Here is a 22,570-nt window from a genome sequence, read left to right as displayed (position 1 = left end):
ACGCACGTGCAGATGCTGTGCAGACATCCTGTGCTTCACACACCCTACACAGGCACACGCAGCACACTTCTGCACACTGCAGCACGTCCGTCACACCTGGGGAAACCCAGTGGACACTCCCTGGCCAGCACGTGCACACAGCTCCCCGCACAGACAGACCCCACTCTCTACCAACACGTGTACACTGCATCATAACCCCACCCACACCCACGTACACATACACGCCACACGTGCATTTCACACCACACGCACACACGCACACACACACTCACAGCCTTTGACCGATGCACCCTCAGCTGGGCTCTTCTGCCTCCAAGCTGCTGACCTTATGCACTGCAGCTCTGTGCATAGCGCGCCTTGGTCAGGGCCAGGGCCAGGCCTTGGTCAGGGCCAGGGCCAGGCCTTGGTCAGGGCCAGGCCTCAGGAAAGCTGAGCCTCTGCTTCCAGCAAGCTGGGCCCGTGGGGCAGCTGGGAGGAGGGATCCTGCAGCGGGCAGGGAGGGAGCCCCAGTTGACTGCCTGGCTGTCATGAAGGCACTGAGGTGGTGAGCGGGGGAGCCCAGTGGCCAGTGGGATGGGGCAGTGTGAACCCGGCAGTCTCCTAAGTGCACCTGAAATCGTGACTGTGAGGGGCACCACGGGGAAGGGTTTGCGGGCCCCTAGGTGTGGAGGCCTGTCCTCCGTGGGAGCCAGGAGGGCTTTCCAGAGAAGGCGGAGGGCACCAGCCTCGGAGCTCAGATGGGAGCCAGGGGTGCTGTGGTGTGAATCAGGCTGTAGACTTCCAAGCTCCGGCTGCAGGGTCTGCCTGTCCTGGGCACAGACATGTCCCCGAGGTGTCCCCATTGCCTGCTGAATCAGACAGGTCCTGGTGGGAGTGGTGGCCACTTTTCTGCAGTGGCCACTGAGTGACATGGTTGGATCTCAGGTTCCTCACCCAGGAGATGGGAGGAGGCCCCCTGGGGTGGTGAAGAAACAGGCAGGTGCCAGGGCTGAGCCTGGTGAGAGGCAGCGTCCTTTCCTGGGTGAGCCCACACTTGCTCAGCAGGTGGTAGCTTGCATGGTCTGGTCTTGGTGCCCTGACCCGATGGCCCCGGGCTTGCCCCTTATGTGCACTGCCTGCAGGTCTCGGGAGGCTTTTCAGTGGGATTGGTTCCTTGATTGCACCTAGAGTTTAGAGATGGGATGAGAAAGGTGGGCGTGGCTCTGGCTACGCGTGCCCCTGTGCGCAAGCGCGTGTTGGATGCGCCCCTCTAAGGCCGCAGTCTGGATGCTGCCCTTCTCCGAGAGCACTGGAAGCGGCGGCTGCCCCACGCACTGTCCGCGCACCAGCCTCCCCTTCACTTAGAACTCAGCTGTGCCTGTTTGAAGTTCCAGGCATTTCTGCTTCTCCCTGCTGTCCCCGCCATTGGTCGAGTCCTCAGGCCCCGGGGCCCAGTCTGGAGCTGCGAGGGCTGAGCACGTGGGTGCGTCTTGCCCGGAACAGCCTTCCTGGCCCCAGCAGAGATGAGTCACATATTTCTTAGGCCAGGGAGCGTACACTGTGGCCCTGAAGGTGTCTTTCCAAAACAGCTTGCAGAAAAAGACAGGAGGGTTGGCTAGTTGCCCATCTAGGACCGGATTCAGTGTGTGTCGGGATTGTCTAGCAGGCTGGCAGAGGGCCTGTGTGTGTATTTGGGGGCCCTGTTCTCAGAAGGACTTTCTCTGTACCACATGAGCTGCATATCAGGACCACACGCCAGGCCACAGGGCATTGAGGAGGTGGCCGTGGGCTTGGGGAGTATCTCCTCTCTGTGGACAGGTGACCTCCTACAATGCAGTCTTGTCTTCTGCCACCAACTGCTTCCAAGGGATGCTGGAACCAGGGTTTCAGGGGAGATCCTCATAGCCTGCTGACCTGCGTCCTTCTGCCCCCTAGCTCCAAGGCCCTCAGGCCCCCGACGAGCCCTGGTGTGTTTGGGGCCCTGCAGAACTTCAAGGAGGACAAGGCCAAGCCCGTGCGGGATGAGTATGAGTACGTGTCAGATGACGGGGAGCTTAAGATCGATGAGTTTCCCATCAGGAGGAAGAAGAACGCCCCGAAAAGGGACTTGTCCTGTGAGTGCAGCGTGGGCGTGGGCGGGGGCTCGGGCGGCCCATCCTGGCCGGGCGAGAGGTCAGTACCTGGCCAGCTCCATGCAGGAGGACTCACATCTGCTCTGCTTTCAGTCTTGTTGGACAAGAAGGAGGTTCTTCCCACGCCTGTCATGAAGCCAAAGCTGGAGTCGGCAGTGTACAAGGTGAGCCCCCTTCTGGGGCCAGCTCGGGGGCTCAGTGGGATGGTCCTTGTGTCTCTGCTTGAGGCGACCAGGGGCCTCCGGCCCTTTCCTCTCTTACAGAGAGGCTGTGGGTTGGGCTCAGATGTGGGGTTGGCACAGGAGGCACAAGTGCCTGCCTGAGCCCTTGGCCACCTGAAGAGCCACCCCCCTCGCCCCAGCCAGAGCCACCACTGGGGAGATAGGTGCAATAAGATGCCCCGGCGTGGAAGTGTGCGGGAGGGGTCTGTGGTCAGGAGGGGGTTTGTACTCAGATGACCTCCAAGACCACCATGCAGAGGCCCTCTCTGAGGATCTGGGGTCTCTGCCCCAGGAGCCACTTGCCCGGGGGCTGATCTGGAGCTGAGGCTGCTGCCCAGGGCCTGGAGCTCTGGGGGACTGCAGGTTCTCCCCCATGCCCTGCTCCTCCTGCCGTGGCAGCCTCACACTGGGCTCTCTCATGTGAGACCTTTGCTGTAGAAATGGTGTAGGTGGCCCTGGGGTCCTGGAGACAGCCCGGCACCCTTGCCAGCCCCGCGTGTCTGGCTGGCTCCTCCCTCAGCTCGGGGGCCTTGGGCAGACCCTGGCAATGTTCATTAGAAAGAGAGGGCTCTATAAGAACTTTCTTATGTTTCTCCCTGAAGGGAAAAAGTGATCCCCCCCCCTCCTGCCACGCCCCTGTGCTGACCAGCACCTTTGTCCCCATGTAGCACAGTGACGACTCCTCGGATGAGGGCTCTCTGCACATTGACACGGACACCAAGCCTGGACGCAACGCCAAAGTCAAGAAGGAGAGTGGCTCGGCAGCTGGCATCCTGGACCTGCTGCAGGCTAGTGAGGAGGTCGGGGCGCTCGAGTACAACCCCAACAGGTGGGCCCCGGCCACGTCCTGCAGCATCCGGGCAGCGGTCGCTCGCGGGCGCACGGCCAGACCCTAGGCTCGGGCAGCGAGGCGTGCCACGGGGTAGAGACTCTGGGAACTGGGCTGTACCTAGTCTCAGGACAGCGCAGAGTCCCTCACAGTTGGGGAAACGGAGGCTCAGCGAGCTCAACCCTCTTGCCTGACTACAGCTCCAAGGTAGCAGACAGGCCTAGGGTCACGTCTGCTTGATTCGAGAACCAGAGCTTTGGGGGTTCCTGAAGTATTGTCTGGTACTGGGCTCTGTTGTCCTGGAGTGAGCCCTGGTCCCTTGTCACACTTTGGCCTGAGGAAGGCAGGGCCCTTGCGACCTGTTGGGCGCTCGCTCCATTTCCCAGATCTGCGTTTTAGTCTCTGGTTTCTGGAGGTGACCACTTAGATGAAACTACTGACAGCTCAGCATGGCCCTTGGGGCTGCTCCAGGGCAGGTGGACGCTGAAGGCCCCGCCTGCTCTTAGATGGCGGAGGGGCTCTGGAAAGGCGGATTAAGAGCTTGATTGAGAAGGTTTGGCTAAATCAGTCGGCTGGGTTTTGTTTCATAAGTGGCTGTTTGCGTGCAGTATCACATTCACCCCTCCAGCTGCAGGCCCTGTCTTTCAGCGGGAGTGAAGCATGACTAGAGGGGTCCACAGCACCTTGGGGGACAGATTTCCTGCTTAGCATGAGGTCATTTCTGTTCTGTCCTTACTGCAGAGATGATTGTAGCCAGGAGGTGAAGGCTGGCCGCCTGGCCCTCCCCAGTGGAGGCTGCAGCCCTGCGCGGGGCTCCCCGCAGCCTGGCAGGGGCTGCTTGCCTTCCAGGAGGAGGTACGTGCTGGCTGAGCCTCCGTGACTGACCCTGGGGACACCCTGGAGCCCCCATGGCCTCCATTGAGAGGACTAAAGGCCAGGGGCTGGGGTGAGACTGAGGTCTCCCAGGGTGTGGTCAGATGGAGCTGAGAGCCTTGGCCTGGGTCACCAGGTACCTTGCTGTGGATGCTGTATAGAGGGGACTCTCAAGGGCAGAGTGGGGACAGAGATGGGGAGGTTCTGTGTCTGAGCCCAGGACGGGAGGCCCATCTGCTAAGGAGGCACCCAGAGCTGCCCCAGCCCCTGTGCCTTTAGGGGATGGGCCCTGAAGACACCGCATGTGACCTCCTGCATGTGCATGCACAAGCACACGTGCCCACGGGGGCCTCCAGGGCCAGCTGGCCCCCACAGCCTGCTGCAGGCAGTTCCTCTCCTGCAGTCCCCCATTTGGAGTGTAGGTCAGTTTTTGATGGTCCATTTGCTCTGCTGTAAGTACTAGCTGTTTGGAAAAAAAAAAAAAAACGGCTAAAGAAAACTGGAGGAAAATATGTTAATTTCTGTGGATGGTTTGCTTAGTGTTTATCGCTGTGGAAGAAAGGAGAGGATTCGGGTATGATAATTGGAGGATTAAAGTATTATTTTCCATGCTGACTGGTTAAACTTTGCTCATTGATTCACCAGTGACTGTGGACGGACAGGCTGGGCGTGAGGTCCCCACCCTCTGGGGTCGCCCAGATGGCCTGGGTGGACAGATCACTTCTGCACGGGCTCCAGTGGGGGCCCCTCCCCCTGTGTTGGGGAACCTCATGGTGGGTGTCTCGGCATCCCCCTGTGGCCCAGGTCGGGGACAGGAGAGGGCCTGGTGCAGAGGGTTCAAGAGCAAATAGCTCCTAGTGGTGGCCTGTCCCTGCTCAGAGAGGTCAGTGAGGATGGTACAGTGGTGACAGAGCACGGGCAGCTGCTGGCCTTGGCACCGCAGCCAGGCAGCGTGACAGCGCAGCCCTGGGGGGCAGTGGAGGGGCAGCTCCCGGCGCACCTCCCAGGGAGCTCAGCACCGTCGTCCTTACTTGATGTGTCACGGCCGTGGTGGGGGCCTGTGAGGCAGCTCTCATGGAGGGCTGTGGAGACTGGTGGCTCAGGGAAAGGACCCCCAGAGGGCTGTGGGCCTGGGCCTCCCACACGTCCCTTAAAGGGGGGTCTCCTGCAGGTTTGCCAGGTTTGCCTTTGCGGGTGTGGCCAGATCGCTCCGCCACCCTCTGTCAGACCCCGTTCTTGGGGACTCACTTGCTTCTGAGCAGCGACGTCTCCAGGTCCCTGGGTGCTTCAGCCTGTGTCTGGGCAGCAGGCCCTCCACTGCCCTGGCCCCTCTCCTCTCATGTGGGCTCTGCCTCCTGTGAGGGGCTGGAGGTGCACGAGCCTCTCTCCCCCACGCAGGAGTCCTGTCCTGGGCCTGACACCCCTTCCGCGCCCTGCTCACCCCCCTCTCAGCAGCTTGTCCTGCCTTCACATCTCAGGGGCTGGGGGAAAGGGGAGGCCGGGGCTGGAGTGACGATGCTGTCGCAGAACAAGCCTCCTTAGCAGCGGGCTCGGGAGGGAGGGGGGCAGGGTACTGTGTGCCTCTGGTCGGGGCGGGGCGGACCCCCACTGGTGGCAGGACTACTCTGCAGGCTAGAGTGGGCCATCCCGCCCTGGGTTGGAGGAGTGCAGGGCAGTGGACAGGAGGGCCGCATAGAGCTGCGGGGAAATGCAGGCTCTCCGTCCCGGCCACCTGTGGTGTCTGGAGCCTGAGCCTGACTCACCGTCTCCAGAAGGGGCCGGGCGCTGGCATTTTTAAGCTGCTCAGGCATTTCTGAGGCACACAGGTGGGGGTTCTTGTTGGGGCAGGGCGTGGCCTGGGCAGGGCAAGGCCCCACAAGGACACTGGGGCTGGGCTCCATGGTGCGGATGGTGGGAGGCTCCCCACGAATCCCAGAACTTGGCCTCAAGGGGCCTTGCCGTCCAGCAGCTTCCAGCCCCAGCTCTGCAGAGTGACCATGGTCATCCCGTCCCACCTTTCCCTGAGCCTGGCTTTGGAAGCTGCATCTGGAAGGAGGGACACCAGTGCAGCCAAGAAGGCACAGGCACAGGAATGGGCAGGGGACGAGGAGCTGGCCAGAATGCCAGCTGGCTGCTGTGGGCGGCGAGGCCTGGAGCTAGAGGGCAGCAGAGGACTGGGGAGCAAGGGGCCCCCAGAAAGCCTGGGAGTCTGCGTGGAAGCTACCAGAGACGGGGAGTGTGGGTTGGACAGAGGTGCAGCTGTGCCTCTCCAGGTGGGCACAGGAACAGGAGCATGTCTGATGCAGGTGTGGGTGTGGATGCAGGTGTGGGCATAGGTGTGGATGCAGGTATGGGCAAAGGTGCAGGTGGGGGTGTGGATGCAGGTGTGGGCGTAGGTGCAGGTGGGGGTGTGGATGCAGGTGTGGGCGTAGGTGCAGGTGGGGGTGTGGATGCAGGTGTGGGCATAGGTGCAGATGTGGGGACAGGTGTGGATGCAGGTGTGGGCGTAGGTGCAGATGGGGGGACAGGTGTGGATGCAGGTGTGGGCGTAGGTGCAGATGGGGGGACAGGTATGGATGCAGGTGTGGGCATAGGTGCAGATGTGGGGACAGGTGTGGATGCAGGTGTGGGCGTAGGTACAGATGGGGGGACAGGTGTGGATGCAGGTGTGGATGCAGGTGCACATGCAAGCAGATATGTAGGTGTAGGTGTGGGGAGAGTCTATGCCTGAGAGGGGAGTGCTGTTCTTTCCGGGTACCGTGCTGAGTGGGAGGTGCCAGGAAGGAATGTCCTCAGTGAGGCTGAGGTTGGGGCTCTGTGGTGGGGAGAGCAGCCCAGGGTGCCCTGAGGGGTGCACAGGGCTGGCAGGAGTGCAGGAGGGGGAGGGCTGCTCCTGCTGGCCAGCCTTGAGGTGGCAAAGCCTGGGGCATGATCATGCAGGACCTGGCCCTACCCCGTCCCCCTGTGTGTCTCCCTTCTGTGACCCATTTCTGACCCAAGGCCTCCAGCCCTCCCCAGAGTGGGGCTGGGTGAGCAGAGGGGCTTCCTGACCTCTGTCCACGGGAAGTCATCAGCCACACCACCTCTCCGCCCCATGCCCTCTGCTTGTCACCCAGGCCAGTGACTGTGTGGCCCCTGGGCTGTGGGCTGTTGGAAGTCCAAGCGTCCTGGGCTGCAGGCTGCAGGCTGCAGGCTCGGTCGTGTCCTGGGCTGAGGACCACTGTGTACAGTGAGCTGTGGGCTGATGCTCTGGGCTGTGGACCTGGGGCTGTGGCTGAGTCCCTGTCTCTCTGTGTCCCCAGCCAGCCGCCGGCGTCCCCCAGCACACAGGAAGCCATTCAGGGAATGCTGTCCATGGCCAACCTGCAGGCCTCTGACTCCTGCCTGCAGACCACGTGGGGCGCTGGCCAGGCCAAGGGCAGCTCACTGGCAGCCCATGGTGGCCGGAAAAACGGAGGTGGCAGCAAGAGCTCAGGCAAGCGGCTGCTCAAGAGGTCGGCCAAGAACAGCGTGGACCTGGACGACTACGAGGAGGAGCAGGACCATCTGGACGCCTGCTTCAAGGACTCGGACTACGGTGTGTGGTGCTGCCAGGGATGGGGCCGGTGCCCGTGGTGGGCAGGAACCTCGCATCCGGGGCTGTGCCCACCGGGAGCTCTTCCTGGAGCTGAGCCCTTTTTGATTTTGAGATGTCACTTACACGTCATAAAAGCCACCCTTAAAGGTTGGCAGTTCAGTGGGCTTTGTTGTCCTCAGAGGTGTGTGCGTCCACAGCCACCTTCATCACATCTCCCGGAGAAAACCCTGACTTCTAACAGTCGCCCTTCCCACTTCCCTGCCCTGGGCAGCCCCTGATGTGCTCTGGGGCTCTGTGGCCCACCTGCTCTGGACTCGTCACACACCTGGATCCTGCACGTCACCTTTGTGTCCTGAAGATCCCCCTATTGCCGGGGCCTGTGCCAGGGTTCCTTCCCTCTTTGAGGCTGACTCTTCCTCCAGATGTAGCCCACGTTTGTCTGTCCATCCGGGGACCCTTGTGTGGCTCCTGCACGTGCCTGTGCATGCTCCGCCCTGCCCCCTACCCTCGTTCCTAGGAGGGCGGGCGGGGTCGTAGGTCACTGTGCTCAGCTCTCTAGGACCTGCCCAAGGGCTTCCCATGCAACTCTACCATTTTGTAGTGGCAGGACTTTGAGATCATTGTGTCCACCCTGCCTCTGTGTGAGACCCCAGGTGGCACTGTGGCCACATCGGAGGTGTGGCAGGTAGTTAGAAATGGGCTGTAGCTCTGGCTCCCTGCCGTGACAGAGCCTCCGTCTCCCACCAGACACGTGGTCAGGCTGCATAGCGCTGTCTCCAGCCCCGTCCAGAGGGCCAGAGAGCAAGGAGCCTGTCCGCGTGCCTCGGAGAAGGTTCTGGGTGTGGGGTGCTGGGGCAGGCCCACTGTTCCCAGGGCCGGACATGCCTTGCTTAGTCCAGAACTTTCTCCCAACATGCGTACTACTGGCCAGAGGCTGGGGCCTTGCCAAGCTGGGCCGCCGTGAGTTGGAGAGCTCCCACACACCAGGCTGGCCGAGCCCCACATCTGGTGGACAGATCTGGGCCTGCAGCGGGGCCCGCCCTGTTGACAGGCAGACTGACAGCTCGGCCGACTCCTGTTTTCTGCACTCCTTCGGGGTGTGGAGTGTGGGCTCCTGCTGCTGCCTCCCGAGTCACAGGCCCTGGGGTTCCTCTGCAGGCCTTGGAGGCTGAGGGACCATGACCCACAGTGCAAGGGTCCCCGGCAAGTCACAGTCCAGGAGCCCAGGTACCCAGTCCACCAGTGGCTCTGCTTTGGGTCCCAGGCCACTGTACTGCTATGCACGGCCCCTCCTCTGAGATTCACTGCAGAGCCCACCCAGCTCCTGGCCTTGGATGGTGGACGGTTCACAAGGAAGCTGGAGACCCAGAATTCTGTCCCCAGAGCCGGGTGCCCTGCTGGGGGCCCGTCCCTCCCTGGTCTTCCCACCTCTGCCACAGCTAGCCTCAAGGTGGGGCCTCCCGAGGTCCCGGGCTCTGTGGACAGCTGTGTGGACGGCGGTCCCGAGAGCAGGAGGCCGGGTGGGGCAGACGTGGCTGGTCAGGCGGATGCAGGCGCCTTCTCGTCTGTGCCCACGCGTGGGGTGGTCACTGTGTGGCAGGCCTGGGGCTGGGCTCCGGGGCACCAGTCAGGGAGGTCTATTGCGCCGCAGCCCAGCTGCGTCCAGCTGCTCAGGGGCCCATCCTCCTTTCGCCTCCCTCAGTTTACCCCTCACTGGAGTCTGACGAAGACAACCCTGTCTTCAAGTCCCGGTCGAAGAAGAGGAAAGGCTCGGACGACGCTCCCTACAGCCCCACAGGTAGTGCCGAGGGGGGCCACGCGACACTGACGTGGACGGCTGTGTCCTCGTCTGCCGTCCCTCTGGCCACTGGGAATGTGGGCTTTGCTCTGTGCTAGTCCTGTCCCATGGTTGGGTGGCCTGTCCTGAGGGACTGGTCAGCTGCCTGCAAGAGCATGACTGGGGCTCTGCTTTGGGTCCCAGGCCCCAGGCCAGGTACTGGGAAGCCCCTGGGGTGGGCCCTCTTTCCACGTGAGGGGCCTGCTCATGGAGGGACGCCTGCCGAGGTGGCTGGTGGGCGCAGCCCTGCCCACCTCCCAGGTGGCCCCCGCTGGCCTGCCTGACTCACAGGCTTGGCCCGGGAAACCTGATGTGGTGCCCACTGTGGACAGGCCAGTGCTCTGTCTCCTCCCTGGCAAGGCCCGGTGCTCGGGGTCCTGTGGACTCGGGGATGGGCCGGGGTGAGGGGTGGATGGACTGTGGCTGAAAGCTCAGGGGCCGGCCCTTGTCTTCCACAGCCAGGGTCGGCCCATCGGTGCCAAGACAGGACAGGCCTGTGCGGGAGGGGACGAGAGTGGCCTCTATTGAGACCGGGCTGGCGGCGGCTGCGGCCAAGCTATCCCAGCAGGTGAGGAGGGGCTGGGGGAGAGGAGACTCCCTGAGGCTGGGCCCAACACCCCGACCCCAGATGTCCCCATCCTCCGTCCCCACACACAGACCACCTGGGCTGGGGGGTTTCAGGCTTGGGGACGTTTACTTACAGGGTGGCCCATTCCGTCCGAGCCCAGATCCTGGGGGGAGACGGGGGAGCCAGCGTTGAAGGCCTCGGCCCCTCGCCCTGGGCCCCTCGCCCTGGATGGGTGCCTCTGGCTGAGGCTGGGCTGTTCTGGTGCAGGGGGTGCCCCGGAGGGACCTCCATGGCTCTCACCCTTGGCGCCCCTGGGAGGGGCCCTTCCCCTCCCCTGGGGCCCTGGCCCTTCCGCTCCCCTGGGGTCCTGCCTTTTCCAGCTGTCCACGTGGAGACGGATGGTGGCCTGTCCACTCGGGCTCTGCTCTCCCAGCCCAGACAGGGTCCTGGAGCCCAGGTACCCAGTCCACCAGGCCTGACTCCATCCGGGTACCACCCACAGAAGTCAGTAGGATCAAAGTGAATGTCCCTTCAGAACTGAGGGGCCCGTGGCAGCTCAGAGTGCCCGGCCCCTGTGCCCACCCACCAGGGGAGTGCACACCGTGTGGGGGGCCCGCAGTGGCCGCATGTCCCAGCTGGGCCAGGCTCAGGACCGGAGCCCTTCCTGCTCAGCACGCTGTGGCGAGTGTGGTGGCCCCTCCCCAGGCCCAGCACTGATGTTCGGGGCCCGGCCCCCTGGGTTCTGACGGGACGTGTGTCCGAAGCTGCCCTGCGGGTAACACACCTGCATATTTTGTTCAAAGGAGGAGCAGAAAAGCAGGAAGAAAAAGAGCACTAAAAGGAAACTGACCCCCAGCACCGCCTCTCCCTCCGCCTCTGCCTCGGCCGGCACCACCTCGGCCTCCACCACGCCGGCCTCCACCACCCCAGCCTCCACTACCCCGGCCTCCACTACCCCGGCCTCCACCAGCACGGCCAGCAGCCAGGCCTCTCAGGAGGGCAGCTCACCTGAGCCCCCGCCTGAGTCACACAGCAGTAGCCTGGCTGACCACGAGTACACAGCGGCCGGCGCCTTCGCGGGGGCCCCGGCTGGCCGCGCCTCCCAGCCCATGGCCCCTGGAGTCTTTCTCACACAGAGGCGGCCCTCTGCGTCGTCCCCCAACAACAACACTGCTGCCAAAGGTAGCCCCGTCCTGCCTGCCCCTGCTGGGCCCCGGGGCAGCCCCAGACTTGCAGCCCCTGTCCCTCGATAGAGGACGCTACATGGCCAGGGCAGGTTCTGGCCTCAGGACGGCAGACACTGGGGTCTGAGCTAGTTCCCGTCTGGGCATCTGCATGCCCCCGTGGCAAGGCACACAAAAGTTTGCAGCCAGCCTGCTCAGTATTGATGTGGGGAAGAGCTGGCCTCCGTGGAGACCAGGGGAGAGGGCTGCTCATCAGATGGGGGCCAGGACTGCCTCTGGGCCTGTGGATAAGGCTCAAGTCTGAAGCTCTGGGGTCCGACAGAGCTGGGGTGTGGTCAGCCATTTGCCAAGGGTGGGGCTGGGACTGACCTGGTACGCACCGGGCTGCTTGCAGGGTCACCAGCCCCTCTGTGTGGGCTGGACATCGTGTCAGCCAGGTCCCCTGCCACCCCCTGTGTCTTCATCTCCTGCTCCTGCCGGGCCTCCCTAGCTGCCCCCTGGTCACGGACCCGCTGGCTATGGGGACCTGGGTGTGTATGGTACCAGGCCCAGGGTGACCTCGAGTCCCCGAGCCTGAGTCCACCCACTCACCATGGCCCCTGTGGACGCAGCGGCCTCTGAGCTGGGTGCTGTAACTTGGCTGGACTCGGAGCTCAGAGCTGTGGCCACAGAGGCCCATTTTTGCAGAGAAAGGTGGGGGCTCAGGGGCTGCAAGCTGACCCAGTGTCGGGGGGCCCCGTGCCCCGGCTCGCCGCCCCCTTTGCCATCTCACCCTTGTGTTTTGTGTCCCCTCCCCCACCCTCTTAGGAAAACGTACTAAAAAGGGTATGGCCACCGCCAAGCAGCGGCTCGGAAAGATCCTGAAGATCCATCGGAACGGCAAGTTGCTCCTTTAAAGCTCGGAAGCCAGGATCCTTCTGCTCTGCTCAGGACCCCGGAGCCCCGCCAGAACATCCGCCCCCCGGGAGGGTGGTCGAGCTGCCTCACCCAGGGAGGGCCTCGCTTCCTCCCAGCCACCACACCCCCAAACGAGCGTCTGTCCCTTGAGCAGGCGGAGCGAGCCAAGCATGGCCGTCCCTCGTTTTGAATCCGGACATCCTTTCTCAAGTTGCTTAGAGTGACCAGTTCCTGAAAAGCGGCCCTGCCAGTTTGAGGATCATTCCAATTTCAGGACAGCCTCCAGGCACCCGGAGCATGGGTGTGATTGCGGGGGCCTCCGCAGCTCTGCTGGGAGCACGAGTCCTTCGAGGAAGGTAGAGTGAGCCAATGCTCACCAGCCCCAGAGTCTGAGCTGGCCACAGGCTGGTAGCCTCCAGAGGCTTAAAAAAAGGCAAAGAACACAGAGAGAATGAGGAGGAGCAGACGGGATGTTTACGTGCCCCCTTCGCTTCTCTTCCCGAGCGATTTCTCAGACAAGTCCAGAGAGCGCTCGGCCGGCAAGGAGAGGTCTGCCCCAGCTGGCAGGTGGCAGTCTAGATAGTGGGTGTTGCGCCCGAAATGCCCAGGGGCGTTTCTCTGGGGCGACTAGGACCAGCAGCTGGGTTGGTGTGTGAGCGGGTGGGGGAGCCACCGTGGGATCCCCAGGGGAGGGCGAGGGCCCGGCCACGTCTCCCACGTCTCGGGGCCCCGGGGGGCCCAGGCTAAGCCTGGTGGAGGGGCCCCACCGACTCTGCCGGCTGCACCCGGGAGAAGCACTTCTCGGCCGAGGCCCCTGCCCCGAGACTGGCGGGCTGGAGGGCGGCCAGGTGGCTGGGGGCCGCGGGATGGCACTTCTCTGTTCTCCCGGGCTGGCTGGCGTGGGGTGTCGCGGGCACGGCCGTCCCCGGATGGCTGGCTGCCCCGCGTCGCAGAGGGTCTGGATTTGTTTCTCAGGCAATCCTGTATTTTAATTTTAGATGTATTTCCTGAAGCATATTTTTCATAGAATGTAGCGTGTAAATAGCTTTTTAAACGACTTCTTTTTTACAAGAGCAAAAGTATCTTTAGGAATTTCTTTCTATAGAGTCCTTCATTAACCTTTATACGAGTTTTTTGCCGACTCTGATGGACAGTTGGGTTCCAGTGCTTTCTTTTTTTCTTTTTCTTTTTTTTTTTGATTCTTTTTCCTTCTTTCCTTTTGTTCTCCTCCTCCTCCTTCTTCTTTTTTCTTTTAGGAACTAAGGTATTGCCTGAAAAACAAGTCTGTCTGTGCAGCCTTACACTCTGTCTTCACAGAAGCAAACAGTACACAAAAGATGGACTTCAGACACATTCTGAAGACGACTCCTCAGCTCTCATACCAGCTCTTTGTTTTCCTTCTTGTATGACGAGGGGGTCGGGGGACAGTTATTTTACTAGCACCTTGTGAAGTGTTTTCTGTGTTTTGTGACGCTGTAATTTATTAATGTTTGTAGCTTTTTATATTTGTACATTTCTTATGAGCTTTGTTTATATACCCATTACCTGGATGTCTCGTCCACGGGGAGAAGCAGCTTGGCGGAGGCCTTATCCACCCCCACTGTCCTGTTAGGAGGGACGCCGAGGGACGCCGTCCCCAGGGCCCGAGGCTGGGAGAGGGGAAGTCTCACAGGGCCCCAGGCTTACTCAGAACTGGCGTTTTTAAAGTTTCCTTTCCCTGTCCTTGTTGAACATTTATATAATCTAACCCGGGCATCAAGCTGTGTTCTCTCTCTCTCTCTCTCTCTCTCTCCTCTCTCTTTCCTTCTCTCCTTCTCTCCCTCTCTCTCTCTCTCTCTTTTTAATTTTATTATTATTTTGGCAACATGTACATTTCTAACAAAGTTTATCGTGGCTATTAAAGTGTTTTATTTCCCGATTCATATTACTCTTGTATCGAGTCCATGAGGTCTAAGGCAACTTAGACCAAAGTTTTAAAAAAGTAAAAATATTTCAGGTTTTGTACAGAACCACGTCTGTGTCATTACTGCCTCGTGCGCCCCCCCCCCCCCGTCCTCCAGTGACTGCCCCACCTGAGGCTGTCCGTGGTCCCCGGGGAAGGCCTTGGACGGTTCCACCAAGCCACAGCGCCCCAAGCTCGCTGGCAGGAAAGGACAGGAGAGATCCTAGAGGACCCTGGGGTGGCGGCCTTTGAAATCTGAGGGCTTGGAGGACCTCGCGTGCCACCTGGGTTCTGGGGTGTGTGAGATGGTCAGCACAGGGGCAAGGACCCACCTCAGTAGGCCTCATTCACAAGAAACCAGCGGAAAGGCCCTGTCCGTGACAGGCTTGCTGACAGGACAGGACAGGAGGGTGCCCATCATGCGCACTAGGTGTCCGTCCATGGCACTGGCGGGCAGGGCTGCCGGGGGGTAGGTGATGCTTGGTTTAGGGCGAGTTTCCTGGGTGGGGGCCGATGACCATGCCGAAGACGACGGGTGAGACAGTCCCAAGGGTCCCGGGGACAGCTGAGGAGTAGCCTTGCCCCACTAGCAAGCCCTTGTGCAGGCCCCAGCCACATGGGCACCGGGGGTCTCCGGTGACGGGAGGCACCAACCTCAGATAAGCAGCTGGAGATGCGCGAAATTGGCCAAGGTCGCCCAAGGCCACCAGGTTGTAGGTCACTGAACAAAGATGAGCCCTATTTACTAACACCCTAAGCAAACATACAGCAGATGTCCCCAAGGGAGACCCCAGCAGACAGTCTTGCTGTGGCGGACCCCAACCATACCCAGGAGGTGGCTGGCGGCTGTAACCCACAGCCTGGCGTGAGTCCCTGCTGGAAGCTCCGGGAAGATGACCCATCCTGAGCTGAGCCCCCAGGGGTGTCTTTGGGCCCTCTGGGCTGCAGGGTGGGGCAGGGGCTGGGCTGTCACAAGGTGGTGCCCTGGGCCGTGCTGAGCCGCCAGCACCTGGGATCCTCATGGATGCTAATGGCCTGGCCCCCAATGAGATGGAGGTGGCCTCGCACCCCAGCCAGGGGCTGGCCTGGAGCTCTCTCAGCAGTGCCCATGCTCTTGGGGACAGTGCCCAGCCCTGGGCTGCTCTGTGCGTCTCCTCCAGGTGGGGTTCTGAACGCCCCCAACCTGGGGCCCAGCCCCGTGTTCTTGCAGCTGAGATGCCTGGGTGCTGGCCGACCACCACCCTAAATGCCGTCAGGATTGTCAGAGATCTGGCGATCCTGGGCCTCGGGAGGAGCTTCCAGAGGCCACCCAGCATCTCCCGGGGACCCGGTGCCATCTTGCACTACCCTGGCCTGTTGGGAGGCCTGGGCCATGTGTTGGCCCTCGCTCTGTGCCAGGCGCCCTGTGTGTTCGTGGACCCTGGAGGAGGGTCTCTGAGCCTGTGCCTGCAGCAGGGGACACAGGCCCTCCTGAACCTGATGCTCCTCCCCCAACCTCCGGGTTGGTGACAACAGGCCCCTGACAGTAAGGCTGGGGGTTCAAGGCACAGGTGGACGGATACATGGAACCCCGTAGCCAGGCCCCTCTCTCCACAGGGGAGGATGGGGACCCCCCAGAGGAGACCTTCACTCACTCTCCTCATTTGCTTCCATGAGCCACAATGAGGAGCCCCAGTTCTGCCTCGGGGACTGCCCCCCTGCCCTCAGTGGGCACAGCTCAGGATGGCAACGGCCCCTCAAGGCCAGAGGATCCAAACCCGAGCTGTGTCTTCAAGCAGGGAGTGTTCACAGCACACTGAGCAAGAGAACCGAGACCCCCATCCTCGCAGCCGGCCCGCCTGTCCTCAGGCCTCCCAGCACAGCATACTAGGGAGACGCGGGGAGCCCCTCTGCGGGCAGGATTGTGGTGCTCTGGAAGTGACCCTGATTGTCATCATTTCTCAGGCCCTTCATGGTGGGTGGCCTAGCAGCTGGCTCTGACCATCCTGTTGGGTTGGGGGCCACAGGGTGCACGGCTGGGTCCTCCAGGTCCACTGGGCAGGGAGGGAGGGGTTTCACTAGCACATTTTTGCTGAGGAGTCCACCGAGGCTCAGAGCAGGCGCCAGCTACCCTGAGCAGAGCTGGACCTATGCTGTCCCTGGTCCCTGTCCCATGCAGAGTGCGTGGCCAGGCAGGGTAGGAAGGGACCGCAGGGAAGGCTCCCGAGCAGACCAGGGGGATGTGAAGATGCTCTCCGAGGCAGGTGCCAGGCCCCAGGTTGGTCAGACAGCCCCACAGGAGGAATCGAGGGAGGGTCTGGAGCCCACTTAGAGCAGGCCCATGGGCCCACATGTACAGTGGCCCTGGGGACCCCACGATTTGTGAGAAGATGGAGTGGCAGGTGGGCACTGCAAGGGGCTCCCCTGTCCATTTGCCATATGTCCATCTTCTCCATGCCTCGTGGGGAGCTCAGTGTGTCTGCACCGTCCTGCCTGTCCCAGTGCTCAGGTCTGTGGGCCCTGCTGGACCCAGGGCCTGTCCCTGCTGGACCCAGGGCCTGTCCCTGAACCTGCTGTGGGGAGGGAAGGGTCCAAAGCAGGAGTCAGGGGCAATGCCCAGAATGAACACCAGGGGGCAGGGCAGGGCCGGGAACAGGAGGAGCGGGGCCCTAGGTTACTTAGTGCCTGGGGCTGGGGGCCCCACGGGGCTCAGGGGGCTTGTGGGAGCCAGGGGACTGTAACTCAGGAAACAGAATTACAAGCATGCCGTGAGTGCTGGGAAGCAGACGGCAAAATTCATCTGGGTTTAGTCACCAACTTTTAAGCACCAGTATGGCCTCGCGTGCAGGCCCTCTGAGGGAGGGCCCAGGAGTACCTCTGCTTACTGCCAGGGAAACTGAGGCACGGGGTCTCACAGCTGGTGGAGCAGGATTTAAGTACACATGGATCAGCTTTTGAGAGAGACCCTGCCATAGGTGGTAGCCAGGAGGGCAGACACCCAGATCCGGGGACAAGCGTGGCCCTCTGGGGAAGGCTGCAGGGTGCCCGCCCCGGGTGCTGCACAGTTCTGAGGAGGAGCCTGATTGCAGATGGAGACACTGAGGCAGAGCTCAGCTGGGATTCACAGCAGCTGGGGGCCTCTGCCCTCCTTGTCCCCGAGAAGAGGAGGCTGCCTAGGAGTGAGGGAGGGAGACAGAGCACTCACGGCCCAGGCTTAGGGAAGACACAGTGCTGATTCTCAAATCCCAGCCGTGTGCCCTCCGTCCTGCACAAAGTCTCCTTCCTCCCAATTCCCATGGACCTGAGGGGACAAGCGTTCAGAGTGAAGCCCTGGGCGCCAGCGGTAAAGACTCTTGAGTGTCCTGTTTCTGTGGTCCCAGCGGTCGCATTCCTGAGCCCTACTGGGTCCTGGGAAGGGCACTACAAGCTTTCACATGGCTCTCCGACCACTTACTGTGCTCCCCAAACTCAGATCCACAGAGGAGACAGGGGCTGGGCATGTGTCCGCCTGTCTGGACCGGGAGGACTGTCTCAGGAGGTGGTCTTTGAGCAGAGAGAACCCTGAGACCCTAGAGGGAAGAGTGTTTGGTAGGAGGAACAGCCTGCGCAAAGGCCCTGGGGCAGGAACGAGCTTGCTGAGGAGTAACAGGAGGCAGTGGGAGTGTAGAATGTGGGTTGAGAGCTGGTGGGGTCAGAGTGAGAGGCCTGGTCCTCTGGAGCCCTTGACAGGCCCTCACCTGGCCTGGCTGTGTGGTCTGAGTGGCAGCCTCAACTTCCTCTTGTGAAGAGTAGGATGATGGCCTTGACCTGACAGAGGGATGCTCCAGGCCCAGCTCCTCTGTACCTGCCCCAGAGGCGGGAACCTCTGCCCCTGGGCGGGAGGGAAGGGCGTCCTCATCCTGCCCTCCCTTTGACCTTGCAGCTCTTACGTCCTGATGGCCCAGGGAACTGTCTGCACAGGAGTCCAGGGTGCAGGACGCGGGCCTGCCTCAGGCGGCCAGGCCCCCGGGGAGCTTCTGTGGTGCATGTGTCCCCAGCAGGTGTGAGGAGCAGGTGGAGGCTGCGCCCCAGGTCTCCAGGGTGCGGGCCCCAACCCCGGCAGAGGACCCCTCCTGGCGCTTCCTTATGCATTTACTCATTTCCAGTTTCAGTTTCCTGCTATTTTGGAGTGAATCCTTTTGATGTTTTCACAATTCACAGACTTTCATCCTCAGAGCCAGTGAAGAGGGGAGGCTTGGGGCGGGGGACGCAGGGTGGAGGGGCTGGGCTGCAGGAGGGGAGCCGGGGCGGCTGTCTTTGGCCTGACAAATGGCCTTCAGTAAAGCCCTGGCCTCCCTGGTGATCCGCCCACCGCCCAGTCTGAGTCCAGCCGGTCGCCTCATCCAAACAACCCGGGGATGCCACCTCTGCAGAAAAATGACGCTGTTCCATTAACATCTGACACGGATTTGCAGGCCCCAAACAGACAAGCACGCGTGTAAACACCCGGCCCCAGCTGGGCCCTCGCCCGGCCTCGAAGCAGGATCCTAGTCATTAATTGTCGTCCTCCTGGCCTGCTCAGACCCCGGGCCCCCAGATCCAGCCAGTGCAATTTCAAAATCAAAATCCCTCCCTGCCTCCTGCAAACTGTATTTACCAAACAGCGGATGTGGCGGGGCTGGTAGGAGGAGCACCAGCAGAGCCTGCGCCTGCCTCTGGTGCTGGTGTTGGGGTGCCTTCCAACAGGGTGACCTTGGAACTCAACTTCCTCCCTGTAAAATTGGGGCGGCAACCCTGGCCTCCTGAGCTGGTTGAGAGGGACAGCAAGCGCCTCGTGGGCTGCGGGGATTATACCTGCCAGGTGTGAGCACTGCCGGCCCCCTGCTGTGTCCTTTGGGACAGTTCTCTTGGGCTACCTGAGCGAGGACTCAGGGTTCAGAGCTAGTGTCATCCTGCACACGCCGTGGGAGGCTGTATGACCAGCTCTGATTCTTCAATTCCCCTTATTTCAGTTAATTTAATAAGTGCATAAGGCCACCTTGACCTTGAAGTGTGTGTCTTTTTATGCAGAAGAGGGAGTTTAATAGGACTGTTGTCCAATGGAGCCTGTGTTGGCCAATAATGCCTTTTCCCTCTGTGTCAAAGGGGATCTTATGTAAATAGACGTCCCGAGTCCCCGTAGGTGACGGAATCCGCTGTGGTGAGCTGCAGGCCCAGGAAGGGCATCCCTATTTCCTTCCTGGCTTCCTTCTCTGGCCCCTTTCTTTAGCAGCTTAGGAAATTGCATGCCTTTGCCTCCAGGGGGCACCAGGGGTCACAGCTACTCTGATCCCTCAAGTGGGGGAGGACCTCATGGGGTTTTAACGTGGGGACAGTCACGTTACCCTCGGGCGCCACTAGGATTACAGAGATCGACCGCATTAGCTGGGTGCCAGCTCACAGAAGGGCCCACGCAGTGTTTACTGGGGTCATTATCGTTGCTCCAAAAAGCCGTCGACGTCACCTTTGAATCTCCAGCCAGCCTCACTCGGCTTCCCGGGCTGTGTTGTGATCATGGCCAAGTGTGAGTTTATCCCGCATCCTCATCCAGGTGTTCGTGGCACACAAATCTCACACTAGACTCGGTGTCCCTGCGGGTGGGTGATCACTGGTGTCAAACATCAATGTCTGGGGGGCCCAGGAGCAGCGCGGAGCTGGGGAGCTGGGGGGCCGTGGGTGGCTTCTGGGAGGAGGAGGGGGAGTCGAGGACTTGAGGAAGAGTCAGGTGAGGAATTCTGGGGACTTCTGCCCTTGGGTGCTGACCTGGACTCGCTCTGCCCTGAACTCAGCACCTGCGGAAGTTTTCACGGCTGAGTGAAGGTGTTTGCAATCCCTCAGCTGCTGCTTGTTCTGGACTGAAGTGTGGTGAGTGTGCAAAGCGGCTGTGAAGGCTGTTGATGGGCCTGGGATTGCAGCCACCCTTCCTCCTCAGACAGGAAGGGCGCTGCACACTCTCCCGGGGACCCCGACACCAGCCCAGGCCTGTCTGTCTGCTTCCCTCCCCGGCTGCCCCCAGATGCAGCTTTGAAACATCACCCTGTCTGGCTGCTTTCCTGCTCAACCACCTTCTGTGGCTCCCTATTAACTGCCCTAAGGACCCCGGCATTCTGGGCCCTTCCTTCTCTCCTACCTCAACTTCCACACCCCAGCGGACAGGGCCTCCTCTGGGTGGTCAAGTGGAGCTCCTCGTGACCCCTTTTGCCCCTGTCTCTGTACTTGACTGTTCACGGGCTGGTGTCGGGGCCAGGGAAATGAGCCAGCGGCGGTCCTTCCCTTTCAACCCCTGTTCACGGGGCCCGAGTGACCAGGACCCTGGAAAAGAAGGGAGTGGAGGGAACCTTCAGAGAGGAGCTACCTAAGTAGCTTTTTCAAGAAGTGACCATGGCCTGAGTGGGGAAGGACCTGAGAGGAGGGGGCGTCAAGCAGAGTGATCCATGGGTTCCCCGGCCGAGGGCAGGAGTGGAGATATGGAGGGACAGGGATTGGGTTGGCCAGGATGAGTGCAGGAGCCAGGGACAGGACACGCAGCTGCACAGGGCCCTGGGGCAGGCAGGGGCAGGCTGTGAGAGGCTGGAGTTGCAGGGTGATTAGGACAGAGAGGCCCCGGTGGCCCTTAGGGGGACCGGGGTTGTCACTGTTTTCTCCTGTGAAGCCTGGGTGAGCCATGACCCAGTGGTCAGCGGCTAGGCCTGGCTAGCAGGGAGGCGGTCCAGGCTGTTTTCACCCTGGTGGGCTGGGCCGCCCTGCAGGCAAACCAGACATCCCCAGCCCCAGCCCATTCCAGGCACCTGGCCATTGGCTTCCACCCCACACTGCCCTGAGGGCTGGCTCCCGACCTCCTGGACACTCTGCCTCACCCTGGACTTGGCTGGACTCAGTGAGCTAGAACCTGTCTTGCTGCGTGACTCTGGACGTGGACCTGGAGAGAAGCTCCCTCCTGGGCCTTGGGCCAGTTTGGGGCTCAGGTATAAACCAGGCCCAAGGGAAGCTCTGGGGCCATTGGTTTTTGTCCCTGGTCCCTCCCGCTTGACAGGGAAGTGATCACCAGTGATGTGGGTGCTCCTGGCCCACCTCGAAGCCACTGTGCCTCAGGCTTGTGGGAGAGCCGGGGCTTGTGGGAAACTTTGGCAGCCGGTTAACAGGGGTATTGAGAGTCAAGCAGGTGCGTGTGGGCTGCTGAGGGAGAAGCTCCCCGGGAAGCAGACGTGGGAACTGATGGTATGATTTGAGGGACCAGGAAGAAGGGGAGTGGGCCAAAGCCAGGGTCACGGAAAGGACAAGATTTGAGAGCTGCCTGGTCCTCCTAGGAACCCCAGGAAGCTTAGAGAAAATGCCTAGCTAAGAGAAAAACTGAAGAAAGACCCCCCACTCCCCAGAGTAAGGCCAATCCAATAGCACGGGGGCAATGATGGAGATGTTCCTTCAGTTCAGTTGACAATGAGAAATGTGGCTAATGTGACTGAGTTCTGAATTTTAAATTTTACTTAATTTTAATTACTTCATTTTAAAATTCAAATACCCATCCAAAAATCCAGGGAAACAGAAGATAGAAAAACAATAGAGAAAAATCTGTGAAACTAAAAGGCAATACTTTGAGAAGATCAATAATATTGATAAACCTTTAGCAAGATGGGATACGGAAAATTGGAGAAGATGCGAATTACAAATATCACAAAGAGAAGAGTGTTGGGATCATTACTGTAGCTGCAGCAGGCTTCAAAAGAATAAAAATGATCAAAATCACCCAAATAAGTTTGACAACTGAAGTGTTATGAACAAATTCATTAAAAAAAAACACAAATAACTAAAACTGACACAAGAAGAAGAGAAAATCTGATTAGCCCTCATATGTAAACATTTTTGAGTTCATAATTAGGAGGGCTCCCAGACCCAGATGCCTTCACTGGTGGACTCTAGCAAACATTTTATGATGATTTAATACATAAACTTTTCCAGAAGATAGAGGATTATGCAATACTTATCTCATTTTACAAGGCTAGAATTACCCTTCCATTAAAATTAGATGTGTTACAGAGACAACCACAAGAAAAATTCCTCATGTACACAGACACAGATTCTTCAGAGAATATTAGCAAATAAAATCCAACAACATATAAAAAGGACAACACATGATGTTTTAGTGAAATTGATGTCAGGAAGGCAAAGTTGGCCTAACATTCTCAAATCTATCAATGTAATTTACCACACTAAGAGAATAAAGAAGAGAACCTCTTAACAAAATTGAGCATCTACTCAAGATAAAATTCTCAGGAACTTAGGAATAGAAGGTAATGTGCTCAACCTGATAAAGGGCATCTATGCATACTTTTGGTGAGAAAGTTCTTGAGAGCAGAACTGAGATAAGAATATATAGTCTTGCACTTCTGTTCAATGCTGTATTTAGCCAGTGCACTAAAGCAAGAAAAAATAAAAGGCATATGGATTAGATGACATTCACAGTTGGCATTGCATTCATAGAAATTCCTAGGGAATCTTCAAAAGAGTTATTGGAACTGCTTTGAGCAAAAATCTAG

At 59.9% G+C, this 22,570-nt stretch overlaps 1 protein-coding gene across 1 annotated transcript in view; it reads left to right on the top strand.

Moving 5' to 3' along the window:
* Nucleotides 1-14,106, top strand: part of Phf2 (PHD finger protein 2) — an 89,791-nt gene extending 75,685 nt beyond the window's left edge. Inside the window, exons 15-22 of the mRNA XM_046457709.2 lie at nucleotides 1,915-2,093; nucleotides 2,205-2,275; nucleotides 3,001-3,161; nucleotides 7,337-7,611; nucleotides 9,314-9,409; nucleotides 9,907-10,016; nucleotides 10,820-11,198; nucleotides 12,008-14,106. Coding sequence (XP_046313665.1) covers nucleotides 1,915-2,093; nucleotides 2,205-2,275; nucleotides 3,001-3,161; nucleotides 7,337-7,611; nucleotides 9,314-9,409; nucleotides 9,907-10,016; nucleotides 10,820-11,198; nucleotides 12,008-12,096 — 1,360 coding nt within the window. The 3' untranslated portion in view covers nucleotides 12,097-14,106. The remainder of the gene's footprint in view (nucleotides 1-1,914; nucleotides 2,094-2,204; nucleotides 2,276-3,000; nucleotides 3,162-7,336; nucleotides 7,612-9,313; nucleotides 9,410-9,906; nucleotides 10,017-10,819; nucleotides 11,199-12,007) is intronic.
* The last annotated feature ends 8,464 nt before the right edge of the window (nucleotides 14,107-22,570 follow it).

This window comes from Marmota monax, unplaced genomic scaffold, assembly GCF_021218885.2.
Source record: "Marmota monax isolate L192 unplaced genomic scaffold, Marmota_monax_Labrador192_F-V1.1 WCK01_AAM20220418_F8-fsc00231, whole genome shotgun sequence".
NCBI lineage: Eukaryota > Metazoa > Chordata > Mammalia > Rodentia > Sciuridae > Marmota > Marmota monax.
Note: the sequence above shows the minus strand (reverse complement) of the source record. Positions and strands in the feature narration are given on the sequence as shown.